This window comes from Merops nubicus, unplaced genomic scaffold (assembly GCF_000691845.1).
Source record: "Merops nubicus isolate BGI_N331 unplaced genomic scaffold, ASM69184v1 scaffold5038, whole genome shotgun sequence".
Taxonomy (NCBI): domain Eukaryota; kingdom Metazoa; phylum Chordata; class Aves; order Coraciiformes; family Meropidae; genus Merops; species Merops nubicus.
The window spans coordinates 92600-106331 of NW_008627650.1; the positions used below are offsets into that span (position 1 = coordinate 92600).

At 43.6% G+C, this 13732-nt stretch overlaps 1 protein-coding gene across 1 annotated transcript in view; it reads left to right on the forward strand.

Annotated features, from left to right (window-relative positions):
- Window positions 1–13064, forward strand: part of LOC103778772 (low-density lipoprotein receptor-related protein 5) — a gene marked incomplete at its 3' end in the record, with an annotated part of 77426 nt that extends 64362 nt beyond the window's left edge. Inside the window, exons 8-13 of the mRNA XM_008946384.1 lie at window positions 3166–3382; window positions 4874–5163; window positions 7144–7370; window positions 7716–7900; window positions 10663–10986; window positions 12862–13064. Of these exons, the coding sequence (XP_008944632.1) occupies window positions 3166–3382; window positions 4874–5163; window positions 7144–7370; window positions 7716–7900; window positions 10663–10986; window positions 12862–13064 (1446 nt within the window). The remainder of the gene's footprint in view (window positions 1–3165; window positions 3383–4873; window positions 5164–7143; window positions 7371–7715; window positions 7901–10662; window positions 10987–12861) is intronic.
- Window positions 13065–13732: the final 668 nt, after the last annotated feature.

Genomic DNA, 13732 nt, shown 5'->3' on the forward strand with positions numbered 1-13732 from the left:
TGATGCTACGGAGGAATGCCACAGTAGAGTCTCCCTGGAGCCTTCTCTTCTCCAGCCTGCACGACTCCAGCTCTCAGCCTTTCTTTGTAGCAGCAGTCTTCCAGCCATCTGGTTGGTTTTGTGGCCCTCCTCTGGACCTGCTTTAACAGATCCGTGTCTGTCTTGAACTGGGGACTCCAGAGCTGGATGCAGTGCCCAATGTGATGTCTCACGAGAGCGGCACAGAGGGGGAGAAGGGATTCCCTTCACTGCTGGCCACACTGTTTCTGAAGCAGCAGCCCAAGACATGATTGACTTTCTGGGCTGCAGGAACGCGTTGCCAGCTCACGCCCTATTGTTTTGTCTGCCAGTATCCCCAGGTGCCTCTCTGCTAGGCTGTACTCAATCCATTCCTGTCCCAGCCTGTGTGGGTACTGGGGATTGCCCTGACCCAGGTGCAGGACCTCGCACTTGGCAAGTTGGATTTCATGACATTTGTGAAGTTCAACAGCTTGGTATCATCTGCAACATTCAGATGCACAGGGAATTAAATAACGTGTGTTTCTGCATCCTTGGATTCAGTCTTCCTCTGATGTATTTTAGTCAGCAGCTCTAGTTTTTCAATTGTACTTTAATTGTCCATATCTGTAAAAGTAGTTGGAGATCTGGTAGTTGGATCATCATCCTGCTGATGCGTGGTGTAAAGGAAATGGTGTCTTGTTTACTTGGTGTGGCACCAGTTTGGCTCCACCACCTCAGTATGCATGATGAATTTTTGGACCTGCAGTATTGCATTTGGATTGATACTGTTTTAAATGAGTGAGCATTTGGGGGTTGTCAACATGATGTCATGAGATAATTGCAAAACCATTTGGCTTTTAACTGCAGCTGTAGCTTCTTTTTTTTTTAACGTATTGTATTTAGCTCAACAAAATAAAAAGACATTAATTTTCAGTCTGCTACTTCATCGTGTAGTAGAAGAATCGTAGGTTGATGGGCTGACACAAAACTCCCCTGAAACTTAGTTTTGAGGAATTCGGGCGTTGTTTTCAGCTGTCTCCAGCAGGAGGCTTTCTGCCTGGGGAGAACCCAGAGGTTAACATCATTACGTGTGTTCAGATTCACATAAGTTGCTCTGTAGCCTTAAAATTCTCGTGAAGTTGTTTTCTGGTGCAGGTAAATGGGTGTGTGATGTGGCATTGCCAGCCTGCCTGTGCCCGGGTGGGGTTTGTGCTCAGCAGGGGTGAATGTGGGGTGCAGTAGCTGACTGCTGTCATGGCTGGTGGGCTGGTGGTGACTGGCAGATCCCATGTGGTGGGGTTAGTTAACCATGGCTGGGGGCCAGGTGCCCCCCAGAGCTGCTCTGTGACTTCCCTCCTCGGCTGGATGAAAAAGGGTTAGTTAGTTTCTCCAGCAGGAGTTGTCCCCAGGGGCTGCAGTTCCTCCTGAGCTGCAGCAGCAGGGTCCTCCCGTGGGATTCAGCCCTTCAGGAACAGACTGCTCCCTCCTGGGTCCCCAGAGGGTCACAGGTCCTGCCAGCCAGCCTGCTCCAGCGTGGGCTGCTCTCTTCATGGGGTCACGGGCCTGGCCAGGAGCCTGCACCAGCACGGCCACTCCGTGAGGCCGCAGCCCCCCTCAGACACCACCTGCTCCGGCCTAGGGTCCTCCACAAGCTGCAGGGGGGCAGCCTCTTGCCATGATCTCACTGGGGGCTGCAGGCGAGTCCCTGCTCCACTGCCTGGGTCACCTCCTCCCCCTTCCTCTTCACTGACCTTGGTGTCTGCAGAGTTGTTTCTCTCACATATTCTCACTCCTCTCACTTGTTTTTTTTCCGATAATTTCGTATAGTAAAATGGGTGAGTACATCACATTTGTGTTTCTCTAAAGGGGAAATGTGCCCAAATTAACTGTGTCAGGGAAGAAATGCGTGTTGGTTTTGCAAATTTGTAAAGTATTACAAGGTTTCAAATTGGAGATTTAATTTTCTAATTTATTTTGGTATCTACCATGGGTGTTCAGGAACATATGGAAATAGGCATGCTGATTTATGTGTTTATTAATGTGGTAATTGTTATTGGTCATGTTAAAAAAATAAATTGTAGGTGCTTCTGCTGCTTATCATGTATGGACAAAGCCTTAAAACTTACTGGTTTTTAATATCTGTATTAAATTCTGATAAAACTGATGGTTGATTTGACTGCCCACAATACTGTTATGCATTTCTTGGTTTCATACTACATAGCATTTAAGTCATAGACATTTTTAAATAAGAAATAGATATCCCCAGAAATGTGGGGATTTGTCAGATAAATATTTTGCCTGGGACTTAAAAATATGCACTCTTTGCCCGGGGTAAGAGATCTCTGGATGCCTGGGAAGTTTATTGCCGTTTGTATAGTTGATGGAGGTATCTTCAGGTGTGTGGCATGGGCAGTTGTGTATGGATATTTTAATTTCCCATCTTGACCCATGATTATTGATCAGGGTAGATTATGCAGAGCAAGGTGGGGAAGCACAGAATCGTTGTGGGAGGTGATTCTGAAGTAATTAACCAATGGCACATATACGTACGTCTGTGGGGCTTATCACCAATCCTGCTTTGCTTCCTCTGCAGTTTTAGGAATACAGATTTGTAGAAGTGAATACTTATTTCACATCTTATGATAAGCAAGATCTTTAAGAGTGAGAAAAGCTTGGGTTTTTTTGGTAGAAACCCAAAGCTTGAGAAAGTGCAGAGTTGTCCATGGCCTTGTTGTGCCCTGAAGGAATTCCAGTGGCCGCTGTTCCCCATCGCTGTGTGCCAGAGGCTGCTCCAGAGGCCGCTTGTTGCTAGGGAAGAGAGTCTAGGAGTGAGACCAAGGCATGAATGGGGGTTAATAATCTCTGGAAGCTCACTCCCATGCCAAGCAGTGCTCCCTTTGCAGTGGTCTTTGCAGGTTTGAACTGACGCAGGTTAAACTCAAGTGTGCAGTGGAGAAGGGGTGAGATAAGCCACTTTCAGTCCCGTCCTTCCAGTGTATTCCTCTTTCAACAAACCCAGAGGTACATTCTTTTGAAGGAACCAGGCTGTCAAGTTCAGGAGCCTCTTGTATAAAAATAAGGGTTGTCGAAATATGACTGATATTGCCATTTTAATTGTACCCACGTTAAAGGTTATTTTTTCCTTTTTTCTCATACATCCCACAGGTCATAAATGTTGATGGAACAATGAGGAAAACCCTCCTGGAAGATAAACTTCCACATATATTTGGGTTCACACTGCTGGGGGATTACATCTACTGGACTGACTGGCAGAGACGAAGCATTGAAAGAGTTCACAAGATAAAGGCTAGCAGAGACATCATTATCGATCAGCTGCCAGATTTAATGGGCCTTAAAGCTACAAGTGTCACCAAAGCTTTAGGTAAGCACAAGCGCTCATAGGACAGACCTATAGAGGTTTCTAGATGAGCTTGCTTGCATTAAGCAACTGCTGTTTGCTTGTAATGAGAATCTGTGGTCTCCCATGTTGGAATCATTTTAAAGGAAAACTGCACCTAGAGTTTGTAAATTTGGGAAAATACAGTGTTGCCAGAGAATTGTAGGCTTCCAGTTTTAGTGATGTTTGACATAAGTCTCCCACAGCTTCCACTACACTCTGAATTTTTGGGAGAATTTTATTCCTGCCTCCAGTCTATAGGAATCATTACTTCTGGTGCTCCATTTTTATCTGCCCTTTTCTTCAAGTACAAAGTCCTGTTGATGTTAGCAGAATTAACGTTAGCAGAGTTAATGGCCATTATGACGTTTCCTCAAAGCACATGATTCTTAAATGTTAACTTTAACACCTAAATTGTACTTAAATCCAAACAACTAAATCTTGTCCTTAGCATGGGATCGGCAGCTAGGGCTCCATGTTCTTCCACACCTGCTGAAGCTGCAGGGCAGTGTTCTAAGTCCTCTGCTGGCATTGTGCAGAGGAGCAGGTCACAGGACCTCCTGGCTGCAGTAGTCACTCATGAGAGGCACATTCACCACGGATCTGCCTACTGCCTGGGACACCAGAGTCTGAGCAGTGAGTGGATTCACTGGTTAGCTATTAACATCACTGAGAATACTTGCAACAGAATCACATTGAGTAGGCTGTCAAATTACACCCTACCAGTATGTGGATTTCCAGCCTTTTGGGAAGCTTTGCTTGGAGGATAATCAAGTCCTCAGGTTGCAGGTTGTGGCATCAGTCTGAAATATGTATGCCCTAAAAAGGGAAAATTAAACCAAAACTGGTTGAGACTTATCGTGGAGGTTTTTTGTGTGTGTGTGATAAGTCTTTAAATACCTAAATCCTTGGTTCCAGCAGGTGAAGAAATGCACTCATTTACCTTTTGGTCCTTACTTCCCCCTCCACATTCCTTCCCCATCTGGTCATGGTTGTTCATGTGAGAACAGAAGTGTGAGATTGTGGTGATCTTGTTGGAACTGCTTCTGATAATGAATCTTCTCAGCTTTACACTAAGCAGCTGAGGAAGAACTGCAGCTATACAGCTCTTTTCTCACCATTTTGTGTCATGGAACATTTGTAAAACTGGTGGTTTCAAGGAGATACAAGGATGGGGTGCTTGGCCAAAAATAACCAATCCGGACACGTTGTAGTTCCCCGCCTTCAGTGAGGGAAAGGAGAGCAATATCTGTGTAGCTGTTATGTGTAGTACAGGGGGATGGGACCAGCTTCCTAATCCTTGGGCAGAATGAAAGGCAAGTTTTGAATGGTTTGTTCAGAATCCCCTGTTGAAAACCCATAGTGTGAAATTATTTTGAAAAATTGTAAGTACATTGCATGTCTGCTCAGCCTCTTCTCCCCTTTCCACCTATGCCCACAGTGCACCAATATGTTTTGGTTTGATTTCTTTTTAAGGAACTAATCCGTGTGCAGAGAACAATGGAGGCTGCAGCCATCTGTGCTTCTTTACACCTCAGGAGACCAGGTGTGCCTGTCCCATTGGCCTGGAGCTACTGAGTGACATGAAGACTTGCATCATTCCTGAAGCCTTCTTAGTTTTCACAAGCAGAGCAGCAATTCATAGGATTTCCCTTGAAACCAATAATAATGATGTTGCTATTCCTCTCACTGGAGTCAAGGAAGCATCTGCTCTGGATTTTGATGTCTCTGATAACAGAATCTATTGGACTGATGTTAGTTTGAAGGTATTACTGATGTGTGAATTCCCTAAATATAAAGCCACTGAGCAGTTACTTTGATCTAACAAAGGTCTCTGTTACATGATCTGTCCTGCAGTTGCTAATGTTGTCACTGAATTGCATCCAAGGAGACTCTTGGAGATGAAGACAGTTGCAGTGTTGAATGCACAGTTGGGTGACAGGCATCTTCCTGCTTCAAATAAAAATCCAGAGTGGTGTCTGCTCATACCGAATGCCTGTGCCTTGGATGCTCCATGTGCTGCTTCCATACGTGTATCCATTGTAGAAAAGCTGCTTTCATGTCACGTGGCAGGGTAATTTAAACGTCAAGCTTGGCAACCCCCCAAACTTTCTATCTTCTTCCAGTTTTGACTTGGAAGGAAATCTTGTTCAATATTAGCATTTGGCAAGTGAACTTTGGCTTGGTTGCTTGTTAGCCTGTGGCTCCAGCTTGGCACAGAAGATGCCAGGGAATTTGTCCAGTCCCCTCCACACTGTGTTAAGCCCCCACCTGCCCCAAGTTCTATCTCAGTGTGTTCCCCAGGGGTTTGACGTGGCTGGTTCTCATCCAGGTGTCTGCTAAAGTGAGGGTCGTGCTGGTCATCAGCGTTACTTTGCTTTTTGAAGTGAATTAAGTAGTGCTAGAAAATGACAGATTCACTTCACTGGAACTGAATTCCTCTGTTTAGCCTCTTAATAAGTTTTCCAGGAGCAATCAACATTTCCTTGCCAATGTGCCTAAACCATGGTAGAGAAAACCCCACTTCTAGTGACTGCAGGGCACATGCAGCTGCCCTGGCCTCTCAGTGAGGACTAATGAGGGCTGTGCTTCAGTATTAACAGTGCTGCTTGTGGTGTGGATACCTTTCCTTCAGGAACAGTGCCAATGTCATAAATCAGCGTGCTGCAGACACAGTCATTAAATAAATCTTGTGAGCAGAGAGTTGGAGCTGTGGTCATCTGAACCATTCACAGTGGAAAATACATTACTTCAGCTACATCAGTGCTAGAGCCCAGCCTCGCTCTGTGCAGAATTGGAAAACATTTTCATTTTTATGGCCTCCTGAATTACCTAGGATGCTGTATTTTCACATAAGTGTCAGCAAATGTTTCAGCACGTTGGGGTTTTCATTCCTCCCGTCTCCCCACCTCCTCCAGCTTAGCAGCAGGCAGTGTAACTTCAGAGACCAGCTCCCCTTCCTCTGGTCACCACCACTTCCCTGACCTCCTACTGCTTCTAGTTATACGAGGACTTGTTTTCAAAAGGGATTGTATTTTTTTTTTGAGATGTGGGTTATACCTGCAAAAGTACACTGCGTGATTCCTGGTTTTGATGTTTATCGTTAAAAGTATAAAATGTCTCTTACCCTGATACATTCATTTATCAAATTATTAAGAAATTACTAGCTGAAATATTAGCAGGCATGTAGAATGATTGCTTCACCTTGATACCAAGGGTGGGTAACTGTGCATTGTTCGTGGGATTACGAGTGAGTTGTTTCAGTGCTCCTTGTTGGGAGTGGCTTATTTATATCTACACAGTCCTTGCCCCGGGACTTGGTCTGTTGAGTACGTGTGACTAAAATGTAGAGGGGATCAGCAAACTTTCTCCAGGTGACTGGTCATGAAAAACCATTTAATTGAAGTCCATTTCTGAAACTTAGAACATTACAGCGAATTAAGTAATTAAAAAATAAACCCCTTTTTGTGTGCAGATAGAAGGTAGGGAGAAGGGGCAAGGAGGAATCTGCAGATACATAGTGCTTTCTGAAAAAGGTCTCCTTTTGAGATCTCTTGGACTGGTCGTCAGAAACCACTGATTTCTGAAAATTCAGGTCTTTTTGTCCTGAGAATTGCTATATCTCTTTTGACAACAGAAACTTATTTTTAAAAAACGTAATACTGCCTACTATTTTTTACTGATTTCTTTTTGTACACTAAACTGCGTAATAAATGCTGCAATGCTTTCACACGACTGTTTTCCAGACCATAAGCCGAGCTTTCATGAACGGGAGCTCTGTCGAACATGTGATTGAGTTTGGGCTGGATTATCCTGAGGGAATGGCCGTAGACTGGATGGGAAAGAACCTCTACTGGGCAGATACTGGAACCAATCGCATCGAAGTAGCTCGCCTGGATGGACAGTATAGGCAGGTCCTTGTGTGGAAGGACTTGGACAATCCAAGGTCTCTGGCACTTGATCCTACCAAAGGGTAAGGGGCAGTGTTATTTCCCAAAGCTGTGTGTGTGTATTCGTGTATGTGACAAGTTAGTTGGCAGTTCATACAGCTCCATGTCTTAAGGATATTTGAGAAGGTGATAAACGTCCCACAACCCTACGGGTTAGAATGGAAAATGAACAATTGTCCGTTGTGGTTTTCTGCCTTTATCTACAAAATGGGTACTGTAATAACTGCACATAACCGCATGGGTTTGTTTTTTTGGGGTTTTTTGTTTGGTTGGTTTTTTAAAGGACTGAAAATAACTTGAGAAGAATCAACTTGTGCAGCTGAACACAATCTCACCTACCTGATGTAGTCTCTTTGTTCTCGTTGCAGCTACATGTACTGGACTGAGTGGGGAGGTAAACCCAGGATTGTTCGAGCGTACATGGACGGAACAAACAGCATCACTTTGGTGGACAAAGTGGGTCGTGCCAATGACCTCACTATTGATTATGCAGACCAAAGGCTGTATTGGACTGACTTGGACACAAGCATGATTGAGTCATCAAATATGCTGGGTAATCTAGTGTTGTTTTACACCAGCCAGTACAGAAAAATGCACCGACCACAGTAAAGCACTTGTATGACATGGAGCTGGAATAATAGAACTGATGTTAAATCTGTGTGTATATAGTTCTTACAAGAGGAAATGGGGAGTTAAATATTTAAGGAGATTTGGAAAAAAGCTTCTTATATTAATAACTACATGGTGATTTACAATGATGGTGAGATATGATGGCATTTCTCTGTACTGATACGAAGCTGCTTGTGTTTTACTGAAGCAGAGGTGACCTCTGAGTTCTTCAAAGTGGGGACCACGTGTAGGCTCACCATAAACCACCCCTGACTTTTCAGTCTGGAAACTAATTTTCTTTTGAAGTATTTACTCTGTTTCCACCTTCAGACTAGTTTGATAAGCTCAGAACAAAACGACTGCTTGAATTTCTCATAGTCTGACAGGTGGTGTGGAGACTCCTGCAGCCAGCCCAGCGTGGGTTGTGCACAGCTTTGCACGTTGTCACGTCCTCCACTGGAGTTTCATTTGTACATACAAGGTGTGCTAAAATTTACTAAAAGCTTTCCCACTGATATTGATAGGATAACTAACTGGATAAGAGAAGGGAGTTTTCTGCAGCTCATAGAGAGCTTTTTTATGGTCCAGATATTTTGTAAATATTAAATAGTCTTCAAGGGTTTAGCTGCGGCAGATATTAATTCCTTTTTGAGAAAACAGGAGTTTAGATAGGTTTCCAACTGCCAGGCAGTGAATCAGTGATAGGATCAGAAATGGAATCCAGCAGTTCCTGACCTGACATCCTGGTCCCTGATCCATTTCCAAGGAAAGGCCTTTATGAGATGGGAATTAGTGCCTCTGGGATTCTAATGTAAAAATCAAAGTTTATGTGGCAGAACATACAGTATTTAAGCAAACTCCTGGGTTGTTACAGCAATTCTCTGATTGCTGACTTTTTTTTTTAATCTGGAAGAAGCTACTATTAGAGTGAGTTTGGTTTTTTTTTTTAAGGTGTTATTTTGTGTGCATATTTTCAGAGAATGTATAGAATCTACTGAGCTCAGGAAAGAGAGCAATGCAGTTTTGGATTCCGAGGCTTTCACTGATTTTGCCTTTCTTGTGTTTGTTGCTTTGGGATGACAAGTACTGAAGGGACATTACTGTTTAGAAATTGCAGTAAGATTCTAGAGTTGTTTTTGTCCATCCAGAGTGAATGATCATCAAAGCTCTTGCTATGCTTCTCCATTTTACTTAGAGAAACAAAATGGACAGAGGCAAGCTTGGACTAGAAACTCTGGCATTGAGAAGAAACACAATATTGAAATAATCTGTGGTAAATTAAACTGATTCTAAAGCTGAACCTAGTGTTAACATTTATTTGTAGTGAGAAAGCAGGAGGATGAGCACTGAAGCTAGCGATATTCTGTGATGTCTTTATAGTTAGCAGATTGTAAAGATTCAGGCAGACTTCTAGCAAGTGGGTTAAAGAAATATTATTAGACTTGGCCTCTGTTAAGCTGTGTCCATCTCCTTGCCAGGAGAGATCTGAATACATGTTGCTGATAGAAACTTCTACCCCACCAGCAATGAATCAAGCACTTTTAAGTGGATGAATAAATGCTGTCCCAGCTTAATCTTAGGCATTATAAATATTACCCATCAGGAGAAAATAACTTTTTTGGAGGATTTTGCTCCATCTACCAACTATCAAAACTCAATGAGACAGCTTAACGGCTTCCTTCAAAAGAGCCTTCCCCTGAATTCATCACTGTGGACCAGAATTGTCCATTCCTGACAATGTGCAGGATATTTATGCCCCTAACCTGGACACTTCAGTTTAGATGCATATAAGGAGTTGGGAAGGTTGCCTCTGTATTTATTTCTGGTGGTTTAATGGGAAACAGTTTCATGTTCTAGTTTTTGGGGTTTTCATTCCTTCTCTGATCTTGGCCAAATGGGAGAAAGCATGACAGAAAGTAGGGCAGGGAAAGAAAAATTACGTGGCCTGTAGAATCTAGCTCTGGACATTTGTTTGAGGAGGAAGAGATGATGCTGGTGAAGACTACATCATCATTTGATGTAAAGTGGCAGAGATTCATGGTGGGTTATGCTTGAAAATGTTTAGAAAAGGGGTTTACAGGAAGTTTTTTATCTACTTTAGTAGTGCACGTCTGGCAGAGGCCACCTGATGGTCTAGAAATCTGTTGTGAATCTTGCTAACTGAGCCACTGAGTGTGGGAGTATTGTGATATCTGCCAAATAAATGGTTTCCTTATCTCTTGGGGTAGCTGTATATTAAATTGCACTGCAAAAGATTTGTGTTTCTTGGGTGAAACACTGTGATTTCTTATAGTTGTTCCTTTGTGAAGCTCAAGTTCATTGTATGTTGTTGCTTTTGTGCATTTTAGTTGAGGTTTTTATTGGCCTAGGTGATTCCTGGAGCTGATAATGTTCCTTGAACGTGTTTTCCAGTATCTATTAGGGATGACAAGCATGAGACACAATAGAGTAGTGTCTATTTAAATGACAATACACTGGTACGGTTTCAAATTGCACTACGGGCAAGAGGATATGAAGATTTTTGAATGCAAGTGTTTAGGTTACGTCTTGGAGCAGATACTGCTTAGTAATGAATCCCATGATGCTGACTTGGTAAATGAAGTTTTATTTTAAAAAGAGAAGAAAAAACTTTTTCATGATACCAGTCCCACTCTTCATTTCCTTACTTGGGAATTGCCCTCTAGTTGCTTATCCTTATTTTTGCAGGACAAGAACGAGAAATCATAGCAGATGATCTACCCCATCCATTTGGATTAACTCAATACAGTGACTACATCTACTGGACAGATTGGAATCTTCACAGCATAGAAAGAGCAGACAAGACCAGTGGGAAGAACAGGACACTTATTCAGGGCCACCTGGATTTTGTGATGGATATATTGGTCTTCCATTCTTCACGTCAGGATGGCTTTAATGACTGCGTGCAGAATAACGGCCATTGCGGTCACTTGTGCCTTGCCATACCAAATGGATTTAGGTGTGGCTGTGCTGCTCATTATACCTTGGATCCAAACAGCAGGAACTGCAGTTGTAAGCCTGTTTGTTTACTACTGTATTCTTCACTGGTTGTGGCTCCCAGGTGCTTGTGTTTCCTTTCAGTACAGAAAGTCCATTTCAGAGGTTTTGGCTTTTGAATATGAGGATGGAATATGGAGTTTTATATCCATTTTTGTGACATGAATTAGGGCTGGAGATTGATATTTCAAATCTTAGGAATCACAGTGCTGTCAGGTTGGGTCGTTCTTCTTTTGCTCAAATCGCTTTCTGGGTGTTTCAGCTGTGTGACTGAAGCTTTCCCAGTCCTTACCAAAATGTGTGGGTGGGTGGAAGAGAAATTCTAAACAAAAAATTAATTGTTTAACAAAGTCAGCAAAAATAACATCCAATAAAACAGCCTCCAGAGTCTGCACAGCGTGCACAGACACTTGAAATTCATCTGTTTGTTTTCCGCCTGCATGTGCTATAATGACAGTTCAGTGGTTGTCCAATAAGAATTTAAATTTCTAGTAGAAACAGGAGATGAATAGAAAATGAACTGTTGACTTAAAAAGAAAGGAACCAACAAGGCTTCAGGCATGCTGGCACGGTAGCATATAAGGAGATTTTAGCTGAAGGCGTGGGTTTATGAAAGGCAGGTCCTCCCTGACTAATGTGATCTCCTTCTATGACAAGATGACCTGCTTAGTGGACAAGGGAGATGCTGTGGATGTTGTTTATGTGAACTTCAGTAAAGCTTTTGACACTCATCTCCCTCAGCATTTTCCTAGATTAGATCTGGATTGCTCTGGATGAAGGGTTCGAGTGCACCCTCATTAAGTTTGCAGACAACCCCGAGTTGGGCAGGAGTGTTGATCTGCTTGAGGGTAGAAAGGCTCCTCAGAGAGATCTTGGACAGGCTAGATCCATGGACTGAGGCCAGTTGTATGAGACTCAACAAGGGCAAGTGCCAGGTCCTGCACTTGGGCCACAGCTATCCCCTGCAGTGCGCCAGGCTTGCAGAAAAGTGGCTGGAAACTGCCCGGCAAAAGAAGGACCTCAGGGTGTTGGTTAACAGCTGGCTGGAGATGAGCCAGCATGTGCCCAAGTGGCCAAAAAGGCCACCAGCATCCTGGATTAGATAGCACTAGTGTGGCTAACAAGAGAAGGGAAGTGGTGGCCTATGGTCCCTTTGCAGTGGGAACTGGGGAGGCTGCACCTCAAGTACTGTGTTCAGTTTTGGGCCCCTCACTCCAAGAAGGACCTTCAGGAGCTGGAGCGTGGCCAGAGAAGGGCAACAAAGCTGCTGGGGAAGGGTCTAGAGCCCAAGTGTGGTGAGGAGCAGCTGAGGGAGCTGGGGGTGCTGAGCCTGGAGCAAAGGAGGCTCAGGGGAGACCTTCTGGCTCTGCACAGCTCCTGACAGGAGCCTGGAGCCAGGTGGGGGTCGGGCTCTGCTCCCATGGAACAAGTAATAGAACAAAAGGAAACAGCCTCAAATTTTGCCAGGGGAGAGTAGTTTGAACATTAAGAAAAATGACTTCCCTGGAAGGACTGTCAAGTCCTGGCCCAGGCTGCCCAGGGCAGGGGTGGAGTCCCCACCCCTGGAGGGGTGATAATACAGGGAGACCTATACCTGTATTACCCATTGTCACTGGTGCTGCTTGAACTCCACACGGGGAGCACAGTTATTTTTCAGTGTCAGAAGGAGGCCTCTTTGGGGAGGGTGTGCACATTTGCCCTCCAGAAGTACCCAAAGAAGCATTTTCAACTCAACAGCAAGAATCTCCCATTCTGAATTACCTTAGTTTTCACTGTGAATATAATTGTCTCTCTGGGCTTTTGTCCTAAATATTCTCTGTCTTCTGTGTAGGTGTATTTTTGATTTGGTGAGTTACATTTTCTTACAGATTCTGTTGTGGCTTGTTTCAGCCCCCACCAGCTTCCTGCTGTTCAGCCAGAAATCTGCCATCAGCCGGATGATCCCAGATGATCAGCAGAGCCCAGATATCATCCTGCCTGTGCACGGGCTGAGGAATGTCAAGGCTATTGATTATGATCCCTTAGATAGATTGATCTACTGGGTGGATGGACGTCAGAACATTATAAAAAGAGCCAAAGATGATGGCACTCAGGTAAGTTTACCTGGTGTATATCGTTTTGTGCTGGTCTTTTTGTGTGTTGTGCCTTATGCTTGACTTTGCCCTCTGTCACCTGCACCAAGGGATCATAGATTTAAACTTTACTCTTACCAGCACTTTTCATGTATATTCAATTTTTATGTGAAAATTACTGAAGGCTTGTAGGATTGTGATTTTAATTTATACACAAAGAAGTATAATAGAATATGGTGTCTGGAACTGGGAGCCCTGAATTGCAATCTTTGGTTGAGACTGGGCACCGAAGTAAGGCAGACTCACTATTTATACTGAGGACAGATAAATGGTATTCTAAAATCAATGTTGTGCATGCCAATTGTGTGATAATATTGTCATCATTGTAAAGCTCTCTCAAAATGAAAACTCTCAGCTATCTAAGCTGTGGTTAAACCCTGAGTGAATTTAGAGCCGATGGCTGTGCCAGATAGGGACAGGCTTGCCCACATGTTTAATCGTTTTACTGAGTTGAGGACATTATTCTTTTGTGCTAGTTATTCACACAACAGTGGAAAGAAGTGTACTGTCCTTCCAGGCAGTGTTGTGTGTTAACATAGCTTAATTCCCAGGTCAAGATAACAGAGTCTTTAAAAACTGTGGTTGAATAGGAACATAAAACAAAATGGAGAATGGGTAAGTTATATTTT